At 36.7% G+C, this 24,796-nt stretch overlaps 1 protein-coding gene across 1 annotated transcript in view; it reads right to left on the bottom strand.

The window, feature by feature from the left end:
* The window catches only part of PTPRQ (protein tyrosine phosphatase receptor type Q), a 109,548-nt gene that overhangs the window by 28,749 nt on the left and 56,003 nt on the right, over positions 1 to 24,796 (bottom strand). The window contains 8 exon segments of the mRNA XM_086610727.1: positions 3,446 to 3,519; positions 3,966 to 4,188; positions 5,437 to 5,595; positions 6,222 to 6,288; positions 6,926 to 7,170; positions 9,452 to 9,638; positions 13,359 to 13,480; positions 20,061 to 20,393. Coding sequence (XP_086466853.1) covers positions 3,446 to 3,519; positions 3,966 to 4,188; positions 5,437 to 5,595; positions 6,222 to 6,288; positions 6,926 to 7,170; positions 9,452 to 9,638; positions 13,359 to 13,480; positions 20,061 to 20,393 — 1,410 coding nt within the window.

Below are 24,796 nucleotides of genomic sequence, written 5' to 3'. Positions count from 1 at the left end.
TTTGTCACCAGCTCTTAATTATCTCTTGGAAAAATCCTGACCTTTCATTGTAGTATGGATGTTACTTTTGCAATGTCAGTCATGGTTTATGAGGAAGAAACTCCAATTCTCCAGCTCCAGAGGACAGTTGTGGTACTCCAAATATGGTTGAGTGGGAGCACTATATTAAAATGTATCCTTTACTATAATTAAAAAATCATTATTGCAGCTATGTAGTCCAATAATTTCTGCTTCAGCGCTCCTCCCTAGCAAAATTCCTATTGTTTAACAAGAGCATCTGACATCTGTCACAGAGAACTCTCTCATACGTTTTCCATATTTTTTTATGCTTCAAACATATTTAATATGCAGCATTAAATTGCACAGATACAAGGCTAGCTTTCTGGTTTTCCAGATCAAAGACCTACCTATTCTATAAGCAGACTTAGAAACCAAAATAGTGTAGAGTACTTTGAACTGTCATGAATACCTCTGCCAAAATTCAAATCAGTGTTTTATCTACAAAAATGAAAGTGTAATGTTGCAAAAACAGAAATTTCAGTGATTATTACAAAAGAAGATAACTGATTTAAAATTAAATTGCAATTCTGATTTCAGGCAGCATAAATTTCTTCTAGAAAGATGCTGTTGTTATAAGTGGAACAGAAGTAATTGATCACAGAGATACTTAACAGCTACTGATGTATGTTTTCTGGGTTATGCTTCTAGAGCTAGTCTGAAGTTCATATAACAAAAGCATGTTCTATAAGGAAACACTTGGGCAAGGTTCCTCAGCTTATGTGTCTCAAGAGAAAATGTCTCTGAAAAAAATCTAACTTCCCTTATTGGCTTAAGATGACACTGGTAATGGCATTGCCAGTGCTGTATCTTCAAGGTCATTCAATGGCAGCACCTGGATCACTTGTGATGTATCAATTTGATGTTGATTTCACAACACTTGTAAGAAAGCATAGAAGGAACTTTTAATTATCTGTTCCACTTAAGTTTGGTTTCTTGTTGGATAGTCTCTGCAATTTAGACATTAAGGCCAGACAAGGGTTTGCTGTAGTGCCCATTTTCAAAACAGCGCTTGATGTTAAACTTTAGCATACTGGATGGGTACAAGGAGCCAGGGGTATCTGGGGAATTTATCAAGTCTATTTTTTTTCCTCTGTTACATTGTATTCAGCATACAAATAGATCTTGCTTCTTTCCGATCTACATCAAAGGAGAATGTGTCACAAGTTTTCAGTAACAATACGGAAGAAAATCAATTACACAGTCTGCCCACCACTAAAGCATGATTTCTTTCAGCATTGCAGACTTTTCTGTTAGAAAGGAGAAAGTTGCCCAGAGGACTGGATACAGGTGGACTCATTTCCAATAGACTTGTTTTCCCTGATTGGACACACTGTCTTTCCCTTACTGGGCAAACTATTCGCTCCATTGGCTTAGAACTTTTAAACTCAGAACATATAAACACAACTTCTGTGTTGCACTTTCCAAACCATTCAGGGCTAGAGAAATAGTGCCAGATCTTTTCAGAATATTCAGGTAGTGAATAAGCATTTCAGGATCATCAGCATCAGATCATATAACAAATTTCTAACATGGATTAGATGAATAAGGGAGCTCATATCACAGAAGATGAATGCCAAATGAAAAATATGTGCCCACTAAAATTCTTCTGGATACTCAACCAGTTGTCTTGAGATCCCTTTTCAGAAAGTCAGGGCTAACGCTTAGCTAAGTAAGTTTTGGCTTACCAATATATTAAAAGAACTTACAGATCTGATTGCGATCTGCTACATGAGTCTTCCTTCCCAATTTTGGCGGTAGATCAACACTGCCATGGAGGAATTTATGTTGGATTTGAGACCCCATAACAGCTGTCTCATTGACCAATGATATCAGAACCAGATGGATTTTATTAGGCACTATTAATTTATTAATTAATATGGAGATTTGTCTGTATCCTAAAGGGCTAAAGGGTCATGTCCTCAGATGAGCAGCCACTAGAAGGAATCATCTGCAGCCAAGAGATTTCCTACTGTATGCTTACTGGAATAGAATCATAGAATCATATAATTTTTTAGGTTGGAAAAGACCTTTAAGACCATCAAATTCAATTATTAACCTGACACTGCCAAGTCCACCATTAAACCATGTCCTTAGGGGTAAGGAATAAGACCTCCAGGGATGGTGACTCAACCACTTTGCTGAGCAGCCTGTTCCAATGTTTGACAACCCTTTCAGTGAAGAAATTTCTCCTAATATCCAATCTAAACCTCCTCTGGTACAACTTGAGGCCATTTCCTCTTGTCCTATCACATTTCACTTGGGAAAAGAGACCGACATCCATCTTGCTACAACCTACTTTCAGGTAGTTGTAGAGAGTTATAAGGTCTACCCTGAGTCTCCTTTTTTCCACGCTAAACAACCGTAGTTCCCTTAGCTGATCCTCCTAAGACTTGTTCTCTAGACCCTTCACCAGTTTCATAGCCCTTCTTTGGACACGCTCCAGCACCTCAATGTCTTTCTTGGGCCCAAAACTGAACACAGTATTTGAAGTGTGGCCTCACCAAGTGCTGAGTACAGGGGGACAATCACTTCCCTAGTCCTGCTGGCCACACTATTTCTGATACAAGCCAGGATGCTATTGGCCTTCTTGGCCATCTGGGCACACTGTCGGCTCATATTCAGCCAGCAGTTGACCAACACCTCCAGGTCCTTTTCCATCACGCAGCTTTCCAGCCACTCTTCCCCAAGCCTGAAGCATTGCAGTCTTGTTGAAGTGGCACTTAGTGTTGTTGAACCTCATGCAATTGGCCTTGGCCCATCGATCCAGCCTGTCCAATTCCCTCTGTAGAGCCTTCCTACCCTCGAACACTCCCATCCAACTTGGTGTCATCTGCAAACTTACTGAGGGTGCCCTCAATCCCCTCATCCAGATCACTGATAAAGATGTTAAACAGAACTGGCCACAGTACTGAGCCCTGGGGAACATCACTTGTGACCAGCCGCCAACTTGGATTTAACTCCATTCATCATAACTCTTTAGGCCCTGCCATCCAGCCAGTTTTTTACCCAGTGAAAAGTAGGTAATACTAACTCTACATCCAACACAGAGGGAAACTACATAAAAAGTATAGCTTCTGGTAGTTCAACAAGCAAGATGAGCTATCCTGGAACAATGGTATTTTTGTTGGTATAACTGAATCCCTGCTAACAAACTTTCTCACTAATGCTTTGTCATTTAACAGTCCAGGCTGAGGTAAGACCTCTTGACAACCTCAAAAGCACATACAAGGGAAAGGATATGTTTCCTCAGCCAATACGGTTAAGCTAGGTTCAACAAAATCAGATACTGTTTACTTCAGGGAAACCACTGTGCTGAAACAAAACATGGAATTGTCTAGATCCTTTGGAAATAGAGAAATACTTTAGTAAATTACACTCTCCTTACCTAATGTTTTGACAGGATCAGAATAGTCAGAATCTGTAAACTGTCCTTTAACGTTAGTTGCTCTGAATTTAAATCTGTAAAATAAAGCCAAGAAAACTAATGAAATAAAAGTTTATATGCATTTTCTTGAATGCATTTCACTTAGAAACTAAAAACTATTTTTCAGTTTCAGTATAACATAAGCTGGAATCATTATGCACTTGCTAAAGTGACATTACGATAGACATCAAGGACTCAGTGTCCATATCTTAAATGTATAATCAAACTATATCAATTACTTATTATGAATTTGAGCTTATTTAACATAAGAACTCACTAAGGATCTTTTGTTACCTGGAACATTTAAAAAAAAATTGTCTCCTGTATTGATGCTCAGTCAGAAAATTTAAAATTAGAGACACATGAAGATAAATTAAATCTCCACCTTTTCATAATTGAACTACATGTTTTATATGTTTGTGTAAATGTATATTTCACTTAAATCTTTCTCTTGGACAAACACAGAGACAAACGTACTTACAGGTACTGCTTTCTTGGTTTCAGTGGGCCATTACATATTTTGTCTTGACTGCCTGGTATCATACATGTAGTATCAGCACCTATGACATATATCTCTTCTTTGCCACTCAGATCCTCTTTTCCTTCTATACATGGTGGGTTTGGAAAGCCTTCGTTTGTAAAATATGGTCTTGGTCTGTTGAAGTAGGCATCATACCACTTAGTAACATTCCCATCATGCTGAGCTATTGTCAAGAAAAGAAATAATCAGAAATGATCTACATTCTAACCAGACTGTAATTAAAGAACTTAAATAGGAAATTAATTTTTGTAAGAGCTTAGTATGCTATGGATGCCATTTACACAACTAAGTCTGTAACTGTACTTGCACTTGACCTCAAATTTCCTTATTATCCACATTACCTATATTTTGTTAAATCAGAGTAAGTCGGCTGAATCACAGCTAGATTTCAGGGGCAGTCTTGCACGTGATCTCTGCCTGTAGAGGGTATCACTTGTGCAAGCCACTTGACTTTGAAACTGAGCATGGCTAGCAAAGACAGTAAAAAGTGTTTACTCTAAAGACAGTAAAGACTGTTTCATAAATGAAATTACTAGATTTCCATAAACGGACAGCACCCAGCAACTCAGGAGAAAAATCTTCAAAATGTTACTTAACATGGTATTTGCATATCTATCAGTTCAAGAGAATGTTCACAGCAACAGCTATGAAGTAAATGTCAGTAAAATTAGTGCTAAAATGTAAATTCAGAAAAAGGTGAGAGACTTAATGTGAATTCATTTAATGTGAATGCTTTACTTCTATACTTTGAAAGCCAGCAAAACAAGGGAATTAAATACCTGGAATTCGTCCTTCTTAGGTAAAGTAAGCCTGACCATATGATGTCCTATTATGAAACTCCCACTCACATTGGTAGGCAATTACTCAAAAGAGTATCATGGCATTGTTTATATAAGTAAATGTTCATCGGTCCATACAAGGGAATACACATTCTAACCCACAGTCTACAGAAGGGATTTATATAAATCCCTCTGCCCCCATCATGAAATGGAAATATCAACTGCATATGACTGCATTCTTTTACAGGCAACACTAATAGCAACAGAAGAGTAACCTTGCAAAAAAAAGTTTCAGATTTATTTACCTTTCACAAATGCCAAATGCATTTTTTTCAAGGAAATAGGAAATAAAGAAATATAGTGACAATAGGGTCGGAATAATATTGGTGACTTCAAACAGCATAGAGGACTCTTTTCTGGCAAATGTTTCCAAAATCCAGAACCCAGCCCACAGGTATTGTGAAAGATACTTTGCTTTTAGTACTGTTGCCACAGCTAAAGTCACCTTGTAATTTGTTTTCTAATGTCAAATTACTGAAACCCAAGAAAAGAAATAAAAAAGACAAACAGCCTGAAAATAAAGAAATAAAAAAACCTGAAAACATTTTTTGATGGAACTTATAAAATTATACCTCCAGCTTCCGCAACAAGAACTTGTATCTTCTTGATAGGGCCGTGATCATCACTATAATAACATATCGGCATTCTGATCGTAATTGTGGTAGCTGTGACGAGTAACGCCCCATTGGTATCATAAACTGGTGCTGGTTTCTTTTTGGGCCGTGGTGGTTCTGTTTTTGAACAAAGATATACCACAGAGTTTTGTTTTAAAACGTTTTCGCTAGGGGTACTTTGTTCAGGCCCATAGTTGTGTTATGCAAGACAAATCTTCAGCATGTTTTCAGGGACAACTTAAATGTTCTACTTAATGCCTTAAGCCTCTAAAAACTGTATAATAAATAAATGCTTCTGCAATCCAATAAATAATAAATGCTTCTGCACATCCATTTTCAATTAAAAGAGAAAACAACAAAAAGACTGAGACTTAGTTTTTCAATGAATTTCAATCAATGACTGTATTTATTTCCACAACTGTGACACTGTATACTAAGCTATCCCTCTGTGATGATCTTCTAAGCTGTTCACTGAAGGTAACTAAAATACTGAGGTCAATACGATTACTTTACTGAGCCTGCACATGCTTTATGGTATCATTCAGATATGAATAGCAAACGATCAGCGATACGCAGCAAAATTGAGCACTGCAATTCAAGGATATCAGTTATGTGCTCCTGTTCCTATATTACACAGCCTCTAAATAACAGACGAAAGCATACACTTGTGTACTCACAGCTAGAAGAGCAATTTCTTCAGCATTTATAGAGATTTCAGCTAACAGGTACTTTATGAGACATACCTTTGATATCCATGGTTATTTTCAATTGAATTTTTGGCCCTGCACCAGCACCATTAATTGCATACACCTTAAAAAAACAAACACTTGTTTTAATGAGTATTTGTAATAGCTTCAACTTGGCCAAATCTGGATACATTGGAAGCAACAATGAATGCCGAAACACTCCTTTTGTCATTCACATTTTGCTAAACTTACTTCATATTTCTTTACAATCCTAAGTACAGTAACGCTTCACCACTTGTAATGTAGCTTTTACAAAAAGGAGAAAAACAAGACCTCTTAAACAGTAATGTTGCCTCCCCTCACGTCCTAGTCTCTGATTATTTGAAAGAACTTCATGCACCTACTTCTAGCAAGTTGTCCTTGCAGAACTGGACCTTTCATCTGGGCCAAATGAGCAATGTAAATAGTGGAACTAACAGAGATTCCATCTTGTACCTGTCACGATGTGTCACAGGCTGCTTTGCTAGCACATGAACCTGTGGTCAAGACTACAAAGCTAACCACTAGTGATGTGTTCTGCTCCCACTCCCTCCCTCCCCTTCATTGCTTCCCTCATTCCTCAGACTTGTCCCTCTTCACATCCCGGCTAACATTCTCGGCACAAAAATCTCATATTCAGCCTAGGTTTGTGTTCTCTATTCAGGTTAATCTCTCACTCATATCAAAGAAAAAAAATTCAAAGAAGAAGTATCAGTTCTTACGCTGACATTATAGGTATGTCCTCCTTTTAGTCCTTCTATCATGGCAGTGACTGACTGATCTGTTTTATCAATGACACTAAGGTTGTGGATCTGGATGGCAGCGGGGTCATCTTCATTGTAAACCATAGCTTGATACACCTGAATATTTCCATTTGGTTCAGATGGTGGCACAAAAGTTACTTGGAACTTTGTTACTTCATCCGGTATCTTCTGAAACGTTATGTTGTTAGGTGGGTCTTCCGGCACTGAAATAAATATTTCAAAAATCCACTTAATCACTTTACTACTATTACTATTACAGTAAAACTTGAAAAATTACAAATTATGGTTTTGCAGATCAGCATTATTTCATTGGAATTTTCTGTTTTCATTAAAAACATATCAAATGCTTATTGCATATGTAAATATTTATGAAGGCAATAAAAAGTTAAATATTTTGTGAAATTCTATTCCTAATGATAGCATTTAATGCCACAAATATTAAAAATAATTATTAGATAACCCTCAGTAGTCTCTGCTCAAAAAAGTTCATTCTGATTTTCTACTCAGAAAGCCTGAAGGCATCATTGTATCTTGAAATACATCTGGGGTAAACAAACCCTTGCATGGGCTGACAAGCAAGAAGCAAGTGCTAGTCTTGAGTATCCCTTTCTGAAAGCTCTCTGTCAACAGCAAGCTCCCTCCCGACATATAAACAAGCCACCATGCTCCTAAGAGTCCTAAAGAGTTAGGAAAAAACTTTCCACTAGCCAATGTCCAGACACAAACACAACATGCATTTTTCCGAAAGACATATTTTTTTTATCAAACGCTTATTCCAGTAGCTTATTCTCAAGACACCAAAGGTATAAATCATTTTCCCGATGTCCCTATCTGGAAGAAAAGGCAGTAACATTTTTTCTAGGCAGCTAAATATTTATTGCTCTACCTGAGCAGCCAAGTATGTAGTGTGACCTTGAAACAGTGAAATCAAGCAACTGAAGGTAAACACATTCCCCTAGCCAAGGATTTAGATGCAGTTGTCATACCTTCCAGGTTTTTCACAGCAGTCAATAAATGCTTACTTAGACTTCTCTGGTGTAAGTCTGTGTAAACTGGTCCTACCTCAGCCATATTCTAGGCTGTACAAACCAGATGAGACAGGATGAGACAGAAAAATAACTGTTCCTCTCCAAGGTTACTGCACCTCCTAATGTATCATATTTTTACATAAGAGAAAAGGCTACCAAAAAAAAAGATAGCTCACAGGACAGATCCAGCTACCATCTAATTTAATTTTTATTCGTTTTTCCACAGTAAAAGACCATATCAGCCTCCAGGGATGTACATTGGTCATGAAAACCTTAGAATTTAATGTATTAAAGGCATTAGAAAGATATCTATCTATACACACTCATATCATATCATATCATATCATATCATATCATATCATATCATATCATTAGGGACATTGGATTTTCATACATCAAAGGAAAGATAAATGATAAATACAGTCACTGTGTAGTATGTCAAATCTGAAATTAACCTGAGTATATAGCTAAAAAAGCCGACTTGCAGCTAAACTCACTAGAGATAAGGCAACTATAGTTTATACACAGTTGGTAATGTTTGAATGAAACAAAACTTCAAAATATTTTCAGAAAATATTTTTTGCTTCTTTGTTAATTTGTTTGTATGTTTAAATATCCTTACTGTACAATTCAAAACCAGCAAAGACAGTAGACAAAGCATAACCAGGAACTGGTTTACTTAAGCAAAGTTAGGACTATATCTTCCCCACGTACATCTGTTTCGATTTTCCTAAGCAAATGCTATCTAGTTTTCTGTAACTTAGCCTCTTAGTGTCACAAGGTCCTTACATAGTTCCTCACTCTCATGTCTGTTTTATTTCTTTGAGTAACTTAATAGCATCAGCAACTTTTGTCACCTTAGTATCTACCTCATTCTCCAGATTGTTTTGAATCTGTGGAACAGCTGACTCAAGCACAGATCCCTGCGGACCTTCACTAGCGACCTCCTTCCACTGAGAATACACAGATTGTGTCCTCAAGTCAGTACAGGTACCATTTATAAATGGTAGGATTCATCTCACTTAGTTTTCATATGTTCAAATTTTGCATCAAGATCAAGGACCTTGTATAGAGTTTTCAGTAGTCTCTTAAGAGAAACAGGCACCTCCACAAAGGAGAGTCATCCCTTCCTAAAACGGTATCTTATCTATACCTGCTAATACAGACAGGACTTCTCTTCATTGACTATAGAAGTAATCTAGATGGCTGTGTTCCACACATCCATATTTTACATGAAGCAAGTTAAGATCTCTGCATTACTAAAGGTAAATCTTAATATTTATTATCATCATCACTTTTTTTGTTGACCACCACCTTTTTAAATATTAGAGAAAAAAATATTGTGAGAAAAAAATCTTCATTAAAAGTGCACCATGTGTTCAAAACTCTCATTTATTTGCCAGGTGAAAGAAAAACTGCAAAGTTTGATCCATATAAAGTAGAGAAAAATACAAACCTGCTTCAAAAGTGGAGACAATTACTGGAGAACTAGCCTTGCCTTCAATGAGTGCAGCATTAACATCTCCCGTAAAGGCAATGATTACTACAGCATACCTTGTAAATGCTTTCAAATCAGAAATTTCTAAGAATTTACCCTCATCATTTGTCTTCAGAAATTGAGCTTTATAATTGTCATTATCTACCTATAAAACAATAATAAAAAAGACGATTACAAGACTTGAAACAGCTAAAAGCAGGACATTACTATTTGAACACCTTATTTAACTTTTATCTTTCCACTTTTCTAACCATTTACACAGAAGGATTCACAAGAAGTTTCTGGCTACCAAGATTAGAAAGCTGCACAGGGGAATACGCTCCCACCTCACCCACATGTTGTCTCCTTAGCGCTTCATGTAGTATGGGGTTAAGGAGATGGCCTGTTTGCTTGGTGCTGTCTTCCACCAAGCCAACATGAACCAACTGGTAGACACTGGGCCAGGAAAGCTCTAGTAACCTGAAATGGGAATCAAACTAGGCAGAAATCCAGAAGATGAATGGCTATATAGTAGAAAACTTTTTGGAATACAAAAACGAGAAGAAAATTTGGCAGCAATATATAATGTTGATATGACTGCGGAAAGCACAGTTGCTCTTGGAATATATTACTAGAAGCACTACTTATAGGACAGTGAGGAGGGAGAATTCTCTCACTAGAAAGGCTGGAAAGCAGAAATAGTCGGGGTTCAATTAAGAACAGGAAGCATGGTGGAAGACATAGTAAGAAAAATATGAAAAGAATGTTACTAAATTGAAGATAATTCATTGTTTCTAGTGTTCATGAAAACATAAATAAAATTTTATTTGCAACAAAAAAAGATTAGAATTAAATATTACAAAATCTGCAACGATATACCTAAATATGTAACTAAAACTATGACTATAAGTTTAGTTAAAAACTAGAACAATCTATTGAGGGTTTTTCAGCACTGGACATTCTTAAGAACAGGATAATGAATTATTTACGAGGAAGACTCTAGGTATGCTTGTTTCTGCGTTAGAGCAGGATATAGACTGGATTACTTCTTGGGCTCTCTATTATCTCCACATCTCAAATAATCCTTAGTTCTGTAGAAAAACCTACAGCGTTGAGCTTTATATTAAATTAATCAATTCTAATATTGCCTTTAAAAAGGAGAAAAAAAAAACGGGAGCGTTTCTAGTGTTTGATTAAGTATCATTTACAAAATCCTTTTTATGTCTATTCTCACTACTACAGTTAATGATATTTTCATTTTTGTTTCTTCAGTGTGTAGTTTGAAAAGAGGATTAGGTAGCTGTACAGTAGTTTTCCCACTGGATGAAATCTGTATTAAATGCAGCTGCTAAAACATTAGAATAGTTCAAGCATACCTTTTATTTGACAGATATGCATCTATCCCCACTGAGAATTAACCTGAACTAAACTTTCTGATGGACTAAACAGACATTCATTTCCTGGGATGACCATGAAGAGCTGAAACAATTTTTCCTATATGACTACCAAAAATCTGGCATATAAATATTTATACAAGAGCTAAAATACAATCACAGCACTACATCATTAAATCTATTTCTATTCTTCCTGAAGTTTAATGGTTCAGTTCCATAGTCCTTACTCATTTGCAGTAATATTTTATTCAGGACTACTTCTAATTATAGTAGGCAGCAAGATGAACTAAAATATGACTTGGAGGAAAAATAATAAGGGAGCACTTTTTAGTTTTTCTGATCTATAAACCTGCAAGGAACATCCTAGCAATTGAAATAGAACGCTAATACATTCACTAATAAATGCTAATTTCTATATTTTAAGAATAAAGACATCGCAGAGTAGAAATCTGAAATTTTTCTGGTTTGTGAAGTCTATTTTTATATAATCTTTAAAGATACTCAGTTGAGAACTAAAATCAGTAAAGCTATACATACAGGAAGTTTGTGGAATTTGGAGTCTTCATAAAAATTTTCCCACTGGGACAATAAAATATATACTCAAATTTTCATTGAAAAAGATTGTGACAGCTTTATTGTCCGTTAAGAAGGAATAGATTTGTCTACTAAGATGATTATCTACAGAACTGACCCCTGTAGTTACTGATCATTAGACAGACAATATCTGATTATAAGGAATCCCTAAACATAAACCTAGATATCTGAAATATATTTGAAAAAAAAAAAACCACTTTGTAGAAACAAAACCAAAATCCTCCAAACAGAACATTTAAAACAGGTTTTTAAGTTCCTTCCAAATGCTGGCAGGCTCACATGAAAGATGCCATAGTTCATCTCTAGTTTAGGAATTTTACTGTAACTTATATTGATAAGGTATGTATAACATTTTCATAGTGTAGACTCGGATGACAGTCTATAATCTAGGAACTATCAGAGAGAGTAGAAATTGTTTAAATATAAATTGATTAAATATTACACACATTAAAAAATTAAGCTTTGAAAATTAAGCTTCGAAAATAGAATTTGGAAGTTTTATCAAAAGCATGAAAAGAATTTTTTCTGTTAATGCACTACAATGCTATTTAGTTAAAACTGACAGGAACTTTTCATGAGGACAAAGTCTTCTCTAACTTTAATAAAGGAGAAATAAAAATTGTAATGTAGTTTCTAGTGACCTACTCAATGGGCCATTACTTCCATTATTCCCTTTGTTATTATACATCCTTTATCTGGTCATACTACTGGTGTGGTAAGTGTGTTCAGAACTGAACAGATTGCACTTTATGTTATTGTACAATTAAGTTAGAGGAAGAGAAAATAGCAGGACTGCACACCGCTCTCTCTTGTAACTTTACTGAGAAGCTTAAAAATATTTGGTATTTTTTTCTGATCTCCTTAGAAATTTTGATTACACAAAAATTTCTGCATTGATATTTTAGCATATTCTTATGACTGATTCAGAAACATTGAAAATATACACATAATAGTCTTACTCTCCTCAGAAAATTGAAAGCACTTTCCATTTAAAGCTTTAAATAGCTTGAAGTAGTCTTTAATCTTTTTTTTCCTATTATCTAACAGACTAAGTCAGGATTTTTGAAGCTGCACACAGCAAGTTTTCCTGAGTAAAGTCTGGTAAACGGCTTCCCATTTTCACTGATAGTCCTGTCTGTATAATTTCTGAAAGAATAGGGAACCTATATCCTACTTAAAACTTCTCGTGCTCGAACTTGGAAAGTTTCATATCTTGCCATAGGGCAGGAAATGAGGTTTATTAATGGTTGTTTTAAGAAGTATTATAAGGGTAGTAGAGGATGAAAAGAGAAAGGCCGATAGAGCTTTTCTCTTATGTCAGCCTTTTTTTTGCTTATAAAGATCAAGGAGAAAGAAGTGTTATTGCTGTGCTACCAAAATACAGCTAATGTGATGGACAGAGCACCATGTGGAAGGTGGGAAATCTAGTTTGACTTTAAAGTCTGCTCTCCGATGTCCTGTGTAACTTTGTACAAGTCACTTCCTTTTGCTAGGCTCTCCTCTCTGGTTTGTGAAATCATGACAATGAACTTTTCCTTCCTTTGAAGAAAAAAAAAGAGTCATTATTATTTTTACTGGTGAACAGCATCACTATTTTTAGGAGGAGGTACACCTCTGCAAAGCTCGGCTACTGTTTTCCTGCAAGCATTTATAGCTACACTTTTTTTTTCTCCAAGACCTCTTATTAGCACTTTTTTTTTTTTTATATCAAGCAATTAATTTATCTTCTATTAAGAAATTTATAAATGTACAATTAATTCTTCTGTGGAAATAGACACAGTCATACTGGTTTTCAATCCGGTTTATGTCTGTCCTGTATTTCTACAAGAGCATCTGCTGTAGTATTTATATCACCAAACTTCTATATTACTACCAACAATAAAACAGAGTTGCCTTACTGAGGTAATGCCTATGAGGTAGCATGTTGGTCCAGTGATGATGACAGGTTCACTCCAGCTGATATTAATACTGTGAGGAGATGTAGCTAAGACAGTCACATTTTCTGGGGGGCCATCTGGAGCTGTAGAAAAAAATATGTATGTGAATCATGGCCACAGAAATTCACAACAAATATCCCAGTAATTTTAGTGGTCAGTAGAGATTATTTTTCAATTTGAAAAAAACCCCATTTTTTCACACATTTACCATCATCCACTTCTTAAATAATTATAACATTTTTTCTTCCTCATATCTAAAGCATATAGTGGGATTTAGCAACACATCTTCCATTGCAATTTCTACAGCTTTTCTAGAGTATGAACCGCCTACAACTTCATCTTAAATTGAAATTACAGGGGTTTTTAATTACAAGTTGTTTGTACATATTTTATGACACAAGCAAATAAAAATACAACTATTTAGACAAATAGACAAACATAAAATACCCATTTATGTCTAATTAATCACTCAAAGAACAAGAAATTGTAAAAACACAAGGTCTTCTGCATGCTAGAAAAAATTTCCAACTATGTTGGAAAACACTAGTACAAAGAATTTTATACAGAAAACCAATATTTTCTAGGCTTCATTTCAATTTATTCTTACTATGTTGAGAAACTCTGGAAAACACACACAAAAAAGTGATAAGAATTATAAGTGGGCAAGAGTGCTGACATTAAGAAATGGGATTTTCCAAAAACTTCCTTTTGTCAAGGTGATAAGAAATTCATGAAATCATAATAACAACCCACAAGTTCTCTATAAGTGCTATTACTTTTTCATAACGACCATAGTAAATTTCAGGAAAATAAAATTTGGAACAGAAAGGATAACAGATTTGTAGATAATGCCAGAACTTGGCTCCATAGTGGGTTTGTTGTTTTTTTTTCTTTTTTTTGTCTACTACAAAAAAATGACAACTGTGATACATATCAGTAAACAACCCGTTCTAGAAGCAACAACAGATTTGTACATATTTCCAGTCTTAGCTTCATGGTGCCTTTTTTTAAAAATCTACCACAAAATTAACCAAATATGATTAACACTTATCAGTGAATAGCCTGATATAAAAAATGATAAAAGTGATCATATCTATCCTAATCAGAAGATGCAGTCTCTTTACTCAAACATGATTAACGCATGAATATTTATTTTTAACAATTAATCATTAGGTAAGAGGGCTTAATGAAGAAAATTGGAGTGTATACAAGGTTACTTCGTTTTTCAGGTAGACAACAGGTGAGGAAAAGGAAAAATAGCATGGAAAGAGGTATGCAGCTATTGAAATTATGTGTGAAAGATTAATGAGGAGAAATCATAAAATTTTGCACTGTAAAGGTGAAAATTTTGCACCATGGTTGCAGAATAAAACAGGAAGATTTGGGAGTTGATAAGACGCTATGAAGAGTTTAGAGTGTTGGATATAGGAGGTAGATTGCTGCACTGGGATTAGCAGGACCATGTTAGACTTTGTAGGCAGGATCAAATTCAACCATTGGAAGCAGTCTCCAAAAATACTGAATAGCATGGAACACTGAATGAAGAGTGCAACTGAATGAACTATGAAAGCTCATGAAGGGTGGTGAAAGAAGAGACTGCTCAGAGAAGGCTGGCTGTCAAGTGGGGTGCTAGAACAGATACAACAAAATACAAGGGCAAATATGTTCAGTAAAAACTAGAATTACTGCAAATTCAGCTTATTTTGCAGGTAGCATGTGTCAGACTTGTTGCTCAAACAGTGTCTTGCAGTGTGAACAATGCATTCAGTAACTATGGCAGTGGTTTTACATTTATAGCCAGCTAAAATTTCTGAAAAACAGTATAAAACTATATATTTAGTTTCTCAAGCCTTAGTTTCCAAACCAACTGTTTCCAAAGACAATTGTCCATTATTTTTTTATTGTATTAATGGAGCCTTCAATCTTTCAGTATTTTTTTCAGAAGGCAATTTAGATTTACACATTAGACAATAATAGAATGAAATAATTTTGAAGTGTAATCTAATTTACAAGTTATCCCACCTGAAGTCATTTATATGGATAATTTCCATATGCAGTTTGTATTGGACACATTTTTAGATCTTTGCAAGAAAATTCTGAGTATGCTGTATTTAAGATACTTATCTAATACACCTAAGGGCTAATACCTGGTTTATTTTCATCATGAAAAATACAATATTGGACATTAAGTGAATGATACTGAAATTTAGGCATATTTTCTGAAATAACCTGTATAATTAGAAAGAAAACTAGAAAATGAAATGTGTCTAACATGTCTCAGGTCTTACAAAAACCATCTTTTTAAAAACCGTGTTTGCTTCAATGGGTAACTGCCACGTTCTGATTTAGGTTTGTTTGTGAAATGAATCTAGTCAATACAAGGCCATGATATCACTATACCCTTTCTCTTATAAATCACAGCAATTTACTCAGTAGAAATGACCTAGTCTTATTCTCTCATTCCCCCATAATCCAATCACTTCCTCTCATAAGCACTTTTCTCCTGGTTTTCGCAATAATGCATTTTCTGTAACTAATAACCATCATTTCCTGATTATCATGCTTCTATCCTTGCACAGGAATGTGGGTCTTATGGAGGTCAGGGTCATCTTTCCCATCCATCTGTGTCCTGATGCTAAGGCAGCAATTAAGTGTGTTAGCTTGAAGATAAGTCTGGAGAGCCCATCATTTAGCATAGTCCTCAAAAATAAGACTGAATACTTAGTCTTCTAACAGAGATCTATGCTTGCCGGTTTGGCCAAGACCAGCCCTTTTTTTCCCCCCTCAACAAAAAATTGAGTGTGAGTTTCAGTTATTTCATTTTATAATCACCTAGGTTACTTTTCCCTACATTTAAACATTTATATCTTACATTAGGCCATATTTACTTTCCAATATTTAGTTCTGAGAGAATGGAAGGAACAAAGAAAAATAAGCTCTATTAGGCAAAACCTGCCAGAAGAAAGGGCATGCAAAACCAGAAGCAATATTAATGTTCACCAAATAGAAACATTTCTTTATACCAAGCAACTGGGTATCAGCAAGGTTTGGAAAAGAAGGAGCTGAAAAGAGAAGCATAACCCTCTGCCCATGCATCTACGTTCTGGCTTTCATGGGACATTCGAACATCTGGGATTTTCCTTTGTATCTCAGTACATCCTGGCATTAGGAGACTTGGCAGTTTACCAAAAAGCATTGCATTGTGTAACTGTGTGAGATCCAAAATGAGGTCAGTGATCTCACTGCCATTCATTTTCCACCTAACACTGACCCTCCAAAGTGATTTTTCTCCTAGGAAGCATGAGTTTGGCCAATTTTATTCTCCCTATAAACGCAGAAGTGAAACTTGGGGTAAGCACAGGTGTGAGGGAACAAAGTTTCCCCAGCTATGGAAAACATTTCTTGCCCTCTCCCTTACTGTGACACAACACTGTGATCTTCTGTACTGGTAACTATATAAATCTAGGTTATGTTGAAAATATTTCATCTTGCAGAGTAGATTTGGCTCTTGGGTAATCCATCAGCTAAGCAACAACAGTGCTGTCAAACTACTTTATGAGACAGTAGGACAATTCCTGTGAGAATAATCTGCAAGACAGAAGGCTGAATAGTTTATCTGTGTGATGTGAGAACTGGACTGTACTGAATAACCTATCACATTTTCCACAGAGTAACACTATAACCACTTTCAGTAGAGAACACAGCCACCGTTTTTTGTTTGAAACTTGCAAATGCATTACAGGACTTTAAAAAGAATTCCTGTAGCCTTAAATTTACCTTCATAATGAACAACAGAAATAAGTAGCCAGGATCCCCACCTTAGTCACCGAATATTCAAAATTATTAGGTATTTCTGCTTTAGCACAACAGCCAAATACTCAGTGCTTGTAAAGAATATTTGGGGTTTCTGTTATGTAATTTTTGGTATTACTGAAGTTTCACTTCTTTATATTCTGGGAAACGAGTCCAACAGTTTTCATCTTAAATGCTCTAACTTCCTGAATATGAGTATAATAACTGTAATATTATCTTTAGGCTTGAGAGAAACACAGATTTCTGAGAATCCAATTATTTCTGAAGAAAAATCATTTGACTATTATTTCACAACCAAGGTAACTTTCTCTTTGGCAGAAGCAATGTCTAACAGAGGCATTTCATGAAAATCAGAAAGAGTGGCTAACTTCTGCCCTGAAATCTGCAAACACAACTCCCATTGATTTTATGGGCTAAGTACTCAGGGTATTTTGCATAGCAGCTAAGCACCCTTAAGCCCTAACAGACCATGTATATTGGCTGTGTACCAGCAGGCTAATCCAGAGGATGCTTGGCCCTGTCCACGAGAGAAAGGACAGGGCGATTGACATCTGTTCTCTGGATACACACTGCAAGGCTAACCTGAGTGCCAGGTCATTTTTTTGTGCATCCTGAATTCCTCTTCCCTGCAACAGGCAGTGCCCTTTCCAAAAGAAAGCGAAGAACTGAGTTTTTTAGTCTGTTTAACAATATTTCTAAAGAGTAGTCTTTGGAAAGTATAAGGTCAGGTTGCTAGAGACCTTGATGAAGATCTGCTGCTGCTCAGAGAGGCTCCCAGCACTGCTGAAGCACGCTGGGCCTGCCAGCTGGCTACCCAGCTGTGACATGTCGCATTCCTCTTTTCTTGCCCCCTCAGCTGATTGCCATTCCCCTAGGAAAAAGACCAGCACCCAGCCATGATATCTGGAATAGTGCCCATGGTTCCTCCACTCCACGGTGGTGTGTTTTATAGGCAGCTCACCTCTTGATGTGACACTGATTTAGCTTACAGGAAATTTTTTGCTGCCTCCTTCCCTCACCGCAGACAAAGGCCAGCAGCCCCAGACACTTGGGCTAGAATAACTGGTGGAACTTTTTTAACTTCTACCCCACCGCTGTCTGTTAAACTAGCTAATGGAGCACACAGAGGGCCTACTGCTGAGAACAACACTGTATTGGCATGGAAAGGGCTTGTGCAGAATAATGAGATCTTTCTACTTTTAACTACCATCTCAGTGGGACTGATAGGAAACTAGTTCTCTCAAACTAAATTATCACTGTCCAGAGAGGAAATCATAAAGAGGATCCTACCTTTATGTGATTATATGTGTTTTGATTATCTGCCTCCCTGTCCAGTTTAAATTCCTAACTTCCTTAAACTCAGCAACAATCTTTTGAAAGTATTTGCATATGTCAGCAGCTGAGATCTATCCATCTAATAGCAAGAAATTTCCCCAGAGCTGCTGGCTCCAGAGCTGCACAAATTCTGTTCGCTATTTTCTGCTCCATCTGGGCTTTTTTTTGTTTGGTTTTGTTGTGTTTTTTTTTTCCACTTTCATTTAAAATATTGCATTAATTTACAGACATAGCATCCCCATAAGAACTACTGGACAAAGAAAGTTAAGTGCACATGAGAATAACTCTGCTGCTGATTCCAGTACTTCTCAGTCCAAAGGACTGCTTCTGCGCTTTATGTGAAAAATGGGCTGTTGTGATGTTCACTACCATGGTGTCTAAATCACTTTGCCGTTAGGGGCTTAGAATTTCTCTATTGCAATTCTCATCTTCAAATGAAGATTACAATATTTCCTTATGTATTAGAAAAACTGTGAGGCATTTAAGGATAGAAGGCTGTATTACCGTACAGAGAGTACACGGATACTATGAGGAGCGTTACATAAAAGTCTCTTGGATTCACATCACATGATCGTAAAAACACGAATGGAACAAAATAACTATATGGATCACTGAATAGTCCTTGGTACACAGCTGTTTAAGTCCTCGGTATCTCTATTAACATTACTTTGGAAGGTGAAAGGAGTGAAGGAGCTGCAAGTTAGTTAGGCCACTCATGGTAGTTCTCAGTTGTTCTACATGGGCCAGAGGCCACATCTCAGATGTGCTCTGACCTAGGCTGGCTGTGGACTCAGAGGGAAGGTCATATGTTGACATGACAACTTCCGAAATAATTTATGTTTCACATCTCCTTATCTCAAATATCTAGTGATGACTTAGATATCTGTGACAACGAACACTTCTCCTACTTGAAAACTGAAATCCTCTGCTGAGGCATGACAGTCCTAATATGTATCATGACAGTCCTGTAGGTGTTACATGGCTACTCTGATTTGTAGTCTCTTTAGGTGGACATGGTACTGGAAAGAAATCTGAATTCCTCTGAAACTATTGCTTAAATTCTATTGCCAGGAAATTACAGCAGAATTTCAGGAAAGTGTTATGACATTAGGGAACAGGCTTTTAGTCAAAGAATTAAAAAAAAAGTGACTACTTTTCATTGACACATCCAGAATGTGGACGTGGATTGAAAATGGCATATCAACCCAAAGTAGACAAAATTCAGACTTACCAATTCTAGATGTGGTGTAGGGCTGAGGAATGAAATTGCTGTTGGGTAAGCAGTAAAAACAGTAGAGGATCCAAGAGGCATTAAAATCTGAAGTAGCGTCAAGTATTCATACCTACCTCATGATTCCTACCATGATATTTCATACGTGAAGAGTTGCAATAAATCCTTATTTAACTTCATCTATGTTCTTCACCAAGAAATAACTTCTACCAAGTGTTCTTGCTTATTTAGGTGAACATCACATTTCTATAGCATTATAGCACATGGCAAACATCCTTACTTACAGCCAGGAAGTGTTTGTGTAGAAATCCAAGGTGAAGAACTGCCATAACCAACATTCGTACTGGCAGCAACTGCAAATCTGTACCATCTGTATTTTTTGAGTCCATACACTGTCTCTTCTATGCACTCATCCACCAGGTTTTCGTATAAATATTGATGCATCTCATATTCAATACATTCCTTAGTTTCCCAGTTACTGCAGTGGATGGACTGCAGCTGTGTAGTAATCTTGTAGTTTTGAAAGTAGCCAAGGATAGATTTCGGTGATCTCCAATTCAAGGTCACACTTGTTGATTGCACATTGGAAAAAACAATATCCCTGGGAGCACTAGGAACTACAAATCAAAACACTTGTAAGAGAATGAAAAGTGATTGCAGCCATAACGCTTTTATCCAGTGTTGAAAAAATATTTTCATTAAGAATGTCTAAAGACCAAGATGCAATTTCATATGGTTAATAAGAGTAATTCCACTGGTGTAAATCACGCTGCACAAATACAGGTAACGTGCATTTACTATAGCTTTCAAAATAAAGAAAAATACTTTTAGGTGTGGCATGCAGGGGCAACTTTGAGAGGTGTGACATTGCACTTGCTACATTTGGGGCTATGTCTCAACTAGAGGAGGGAATATTAAGCAAAGTTATTTTTGGCCTACCCATAGCATCTTTTACTGCTGTTGCTAACTGGGATTCCTCACCTCTCGCTTAGAAGTACTCGTCTCCCTCTCTCTTGGTAACATATGAAATCCTCAAGCAACACCTCAAGGTTTCAGAAGTGTCCTGTTTCACCTTCTGAATGGAAAGTATCAATACATGCAATATGTTTGTCTGTCTTTAAAAAGTGCTTTGCAAGCTGTTCAGCAAACAACAAATTAAAAGAACACCAATAGGAAGAGCTAAATGGTATGGCAATACAAAGGAAAAAAAGAAACTTCCCCAAAACGTTGCTTCTATGTATTTATATACATATGTATACACGGGCATATACAGGTTATATTAATGTGCATGGAGACAGTAGTGGTGCATGGATGTGCATACATACGCATACACACATGCACTCACATTTATCCATATCCATATTAAGCCAAAAAAGTACTCCCAGCTTTCGCAGACTGGATGCAACATATGGTTTTGTGCTATATCACATAGTCACACAGTTAAGCTAATATTATCTCTAAGACTCTGTAAGATAATACTAATACTCTCTGTGGCAAAAACTGTGCAGAGAAATCAGCTCAGAAAGCATTGTGTGCACTTAGCTTTAAAGAGTGCTTTAGAGTCTTTGGGGGAAGAAGTATCACTGGTAAAAGAAAAACACATGATACATCCTCAAACTGAAACTTAAGAAGCCCCAAGGCTTACATAAAGAATAAAAGAATCCCAGACCAACGTTACTGGGGAAGAAAGAGAAAACTCTGGGTTTTTTTCAGCCTTGTGGGAATATCTGATCTCTGCTTTCATCTGCAACAACTTGTTTACAAAAATCATCATAATATAACAAGCTGAAGCCTCTCCATTAAATATGAATATTTAACAAGAAACCTAAGTTCTGAGTCGCACCAAGCTGTGACGATGAAAAGGTTGAGAAATTCAAATCCCTTCAAATGAGCCCAAAGCAGGTGGAGCCTTCAGAAGAAGGGTCAGCCACAGGAACTGTGGGCGCTTCCCCTGTCCTTCCGCTCAGCTCTCATGCACACATACACAACATCGCAGCACACAACAGCCCCATACACACCCACCCTCCTACATGGTGACATGGAACAAGAACAAACTGTCCAAGACAAAAATCTTAGGTAGAAGTAACTTTTATCATCACACTCCACACTATCAGAATTAAAGTTGTTTTGCTCTGTTGTTAATAACATGAAGAGAAGTACAGGAATTAGTAAATAAAAACAAAACAGGCAGTAACCTTCTTGCTTGATTACAGTTTTGGAGACGTAATTCTCAGTTTGTCCACTTTCAAAAAACCAAACACTGCAAAATTTTCATAATAGCCCTATAAACTGTGTTTGCTACTTGTGTAGATTACAAGAAAGGGCTTACTTTGACCATTAGTTAATGGAAAAGAAAGGCAGAGACATGTTCAATGGTTACCATGAAAAAATCTGTATTTTTCCTTAAAAAATCCTCCACTCTATTGTAATACAAGTTATGAATATCTATTAAGATACTGTAAATAATATGAATCTTACACACTCAATTATGATGATGATAATATCATGGATAGCTAGAATGGATAAAACTATTCGAGCGAAATAAAACTTACCACCCAGTCCAACTCTGAACTTGAAGTATTTTTAAGACACAATACTATACATTTCAGGAATTAAAAAATTAAGAGTCAGCAATTCTAAAGACATCAGAACACACAAAAATTAAAAGAATTTAAGAAAATTCAATTCTTCTCCTTCTGACTCAGAGAGGATTATGCCTTTTTAGACAAGGAATATGACCTCATCTTCCAGGGCACATGACCCCAGGAACTCTTGCTGCGATGGGAATGGCCAGCATTGGCACGTTTGGAATAATAGTCTAATAAAGTCTAATAAAGCTAGCTTCCATGAGCTCTCCTTGAATTTGGCAGAAAGAGATAAACTCACAGAGAGAGAGAGGTAAAGAATAGAGGGCAGAAAAATGATGTTTCTCTTTCCATGTGTCCTTTTTCCGACCGGCAACAGAGGGAGCCCATATAGATTACCCTCACAAGGCTGAAGATAGTATCTGTGATTATCTCAGTGAGTAACACTGCATATAAACCATAATTTGGAAAGATTAACTTGCAGGTATCATACTAACAGACTGATTAGACAAGTACGTCTATCACTCAAAAGCTTTTATTGCTATTTTATGTCATCATTTTTTCAGTTTACTAAGCTCAAGGAAGAAAAGGTCAGTTGGCAGAAGACAGGAAAATTTTCTCTGTTAGTGCCTAGACAGACCTTGAAAATGGAATCAGAGCCTTAGTCAGTTTAAAATCTAGTCCATTTTATCTCATTTGTTACCTAGATAAATCAAATACAAATGTAAATGAAAAGATGTGATCTGAATCCAGAGCAAATCAAAGAGGTTTGCTCCAAGGGCCACAGGGAGGAGCAGTGACACCCAGTGGCACAGTCTCTTGCATTTGACAATTATATTCAATGAGACAGTTTCAAGACAACTATGCTATTGGGTTACAGGTACAAAGAGGATTACAATTACTTTAGCATGGAGAATCAGATTTCCATTCCTCAAGAATGACTAAAATTCCCCCAACTTTTTCTGTCCGCAGATGGTACTGATTTGAACAAACCATTCCATGCTTCCTAGAGTAATCATGCAGCTTGTTTAAATTTTCTAAACATGACTCAACTATGATGAAGTGATCACTGTTCACAGTAAAAACAATTAAAGCCAAAAAATTGCATCTTTGTCAATTATTCTTTCATATTAAATTGGAACCGTAACAAAGACTTAAGTGTCTGGTCTTATACAGTGCTGCACTGCTGTACACTTCACAGGAACTTTATTATTCTTCCTGGTTTCCAGAAGCATGCACTTAAAGAAAACGCATGAAAAAGGCTGTGTTTGTGGCGCTGTAGGACACTAATTGTCTAGGTCTGTGCTCTGATTAGCTAGTTGGCATTCTAGTGCTAATCCCATATTTAAATTTCCCAGGAATCAGAGGTAGGATGCCTTAAATCTCATCATCATATATCTGACATTCTTTCCCTATTGAATTATATTGCATTTGCTATCATTCCACTAGCTCTAGGAGTAGGGAGCTTTTCAAAGTGTGAAAATTTTAGTGCAATGTACTCCATCGTTTTCCATTTAATAGCTTGTAATTCAGTTTCTGAAAGCCAGCCAGGGAGCTGGCAGAGAGCCTGGCCATGAAATGCCGGTGAATTCAGTTTCTGGACTGGAGGAGGAATGAGGTGTTTTCAGGTTCGTCCACCATTGTCCACATGATGGCCAAACTACAACAAAAAGTGCCTGAAGCCAGATCCACATGGGATTTTAAGCTCCTAAAACCTATTTACGTGCTTTAACTCCCACTGAAGTTGACAGGAAGCTAAGCACCTAAATAGAAGATACTTTCACAGATCTTGGCCCCGGTTCCCTACACTCATCTGGCTGCAATGCTAATCAGCCCTTCCAAAGCTGGTGGACTGCTCTGAGATTAAGTTTTTATTTGAGAACCTAAATGAAAGGAAATTCCTCACAGAAAAAGCACCAGGACTGTGGAAAGACTCAGATCAAGTTGAACTGGGCTAGTGGAACTGGTTTAAAGCAACAGAAATACTCAGTAGAAAAATCTTACTCACAATGCAAAGATATCCTAAGGGCAGCAAAGGACACGCAGAAAAAAAAAACCTACTGAGAAAAGAAAGAAGTTACAGCTTTCTGTAAAGACTTCTGTGGAAAGCAGTGACTACAGCTGCGCGGGCCGGGAACAGAAGACGGTAATATGATATGGCATAGTTCCTAACGAAGTTAATAAAAAAAAATCTGCCCACAGAACAGCTGCTGGTAGCTGGACTTTGGATTAAAAGAACGGCGGCTGCCTAGAAGTCAGTTGGGTGGTATTAAGAGCATCAATAGGAGGAAAGTGAAGAACAAAGTAGAACAGATAGCAGCGTGCACACAACAAGAGTCTTCAGAAAACTGAGGCATTTGAAAAGAAAGTGCATATTCTGTATGGATTATTAATTTTTTGAAAGCTTAGTTACCCAAAGGAGTTCCCTGGGTTAA

This window comes from Tauraco erythrolophus, chromosome 4 (genome assembly GCF_009769465.1).
Source record: "Tauraco erythrolophus isolate bTauEry1 chromosome 4, bTauEry1.pri, whole genome shotgun sequence".
In the NCBI taxonomy this organism is placed as follows: Eukaryota; Metazoa; Chordata; class Aves; order Musophagiformes; family Musophagidae; genus Tauraco; species Tauraco erythrolophus.
Note: the sequence above shows the minus strand (reverse complement) of the source record. Positions and strands in the feature narration are given on the sequence as shown.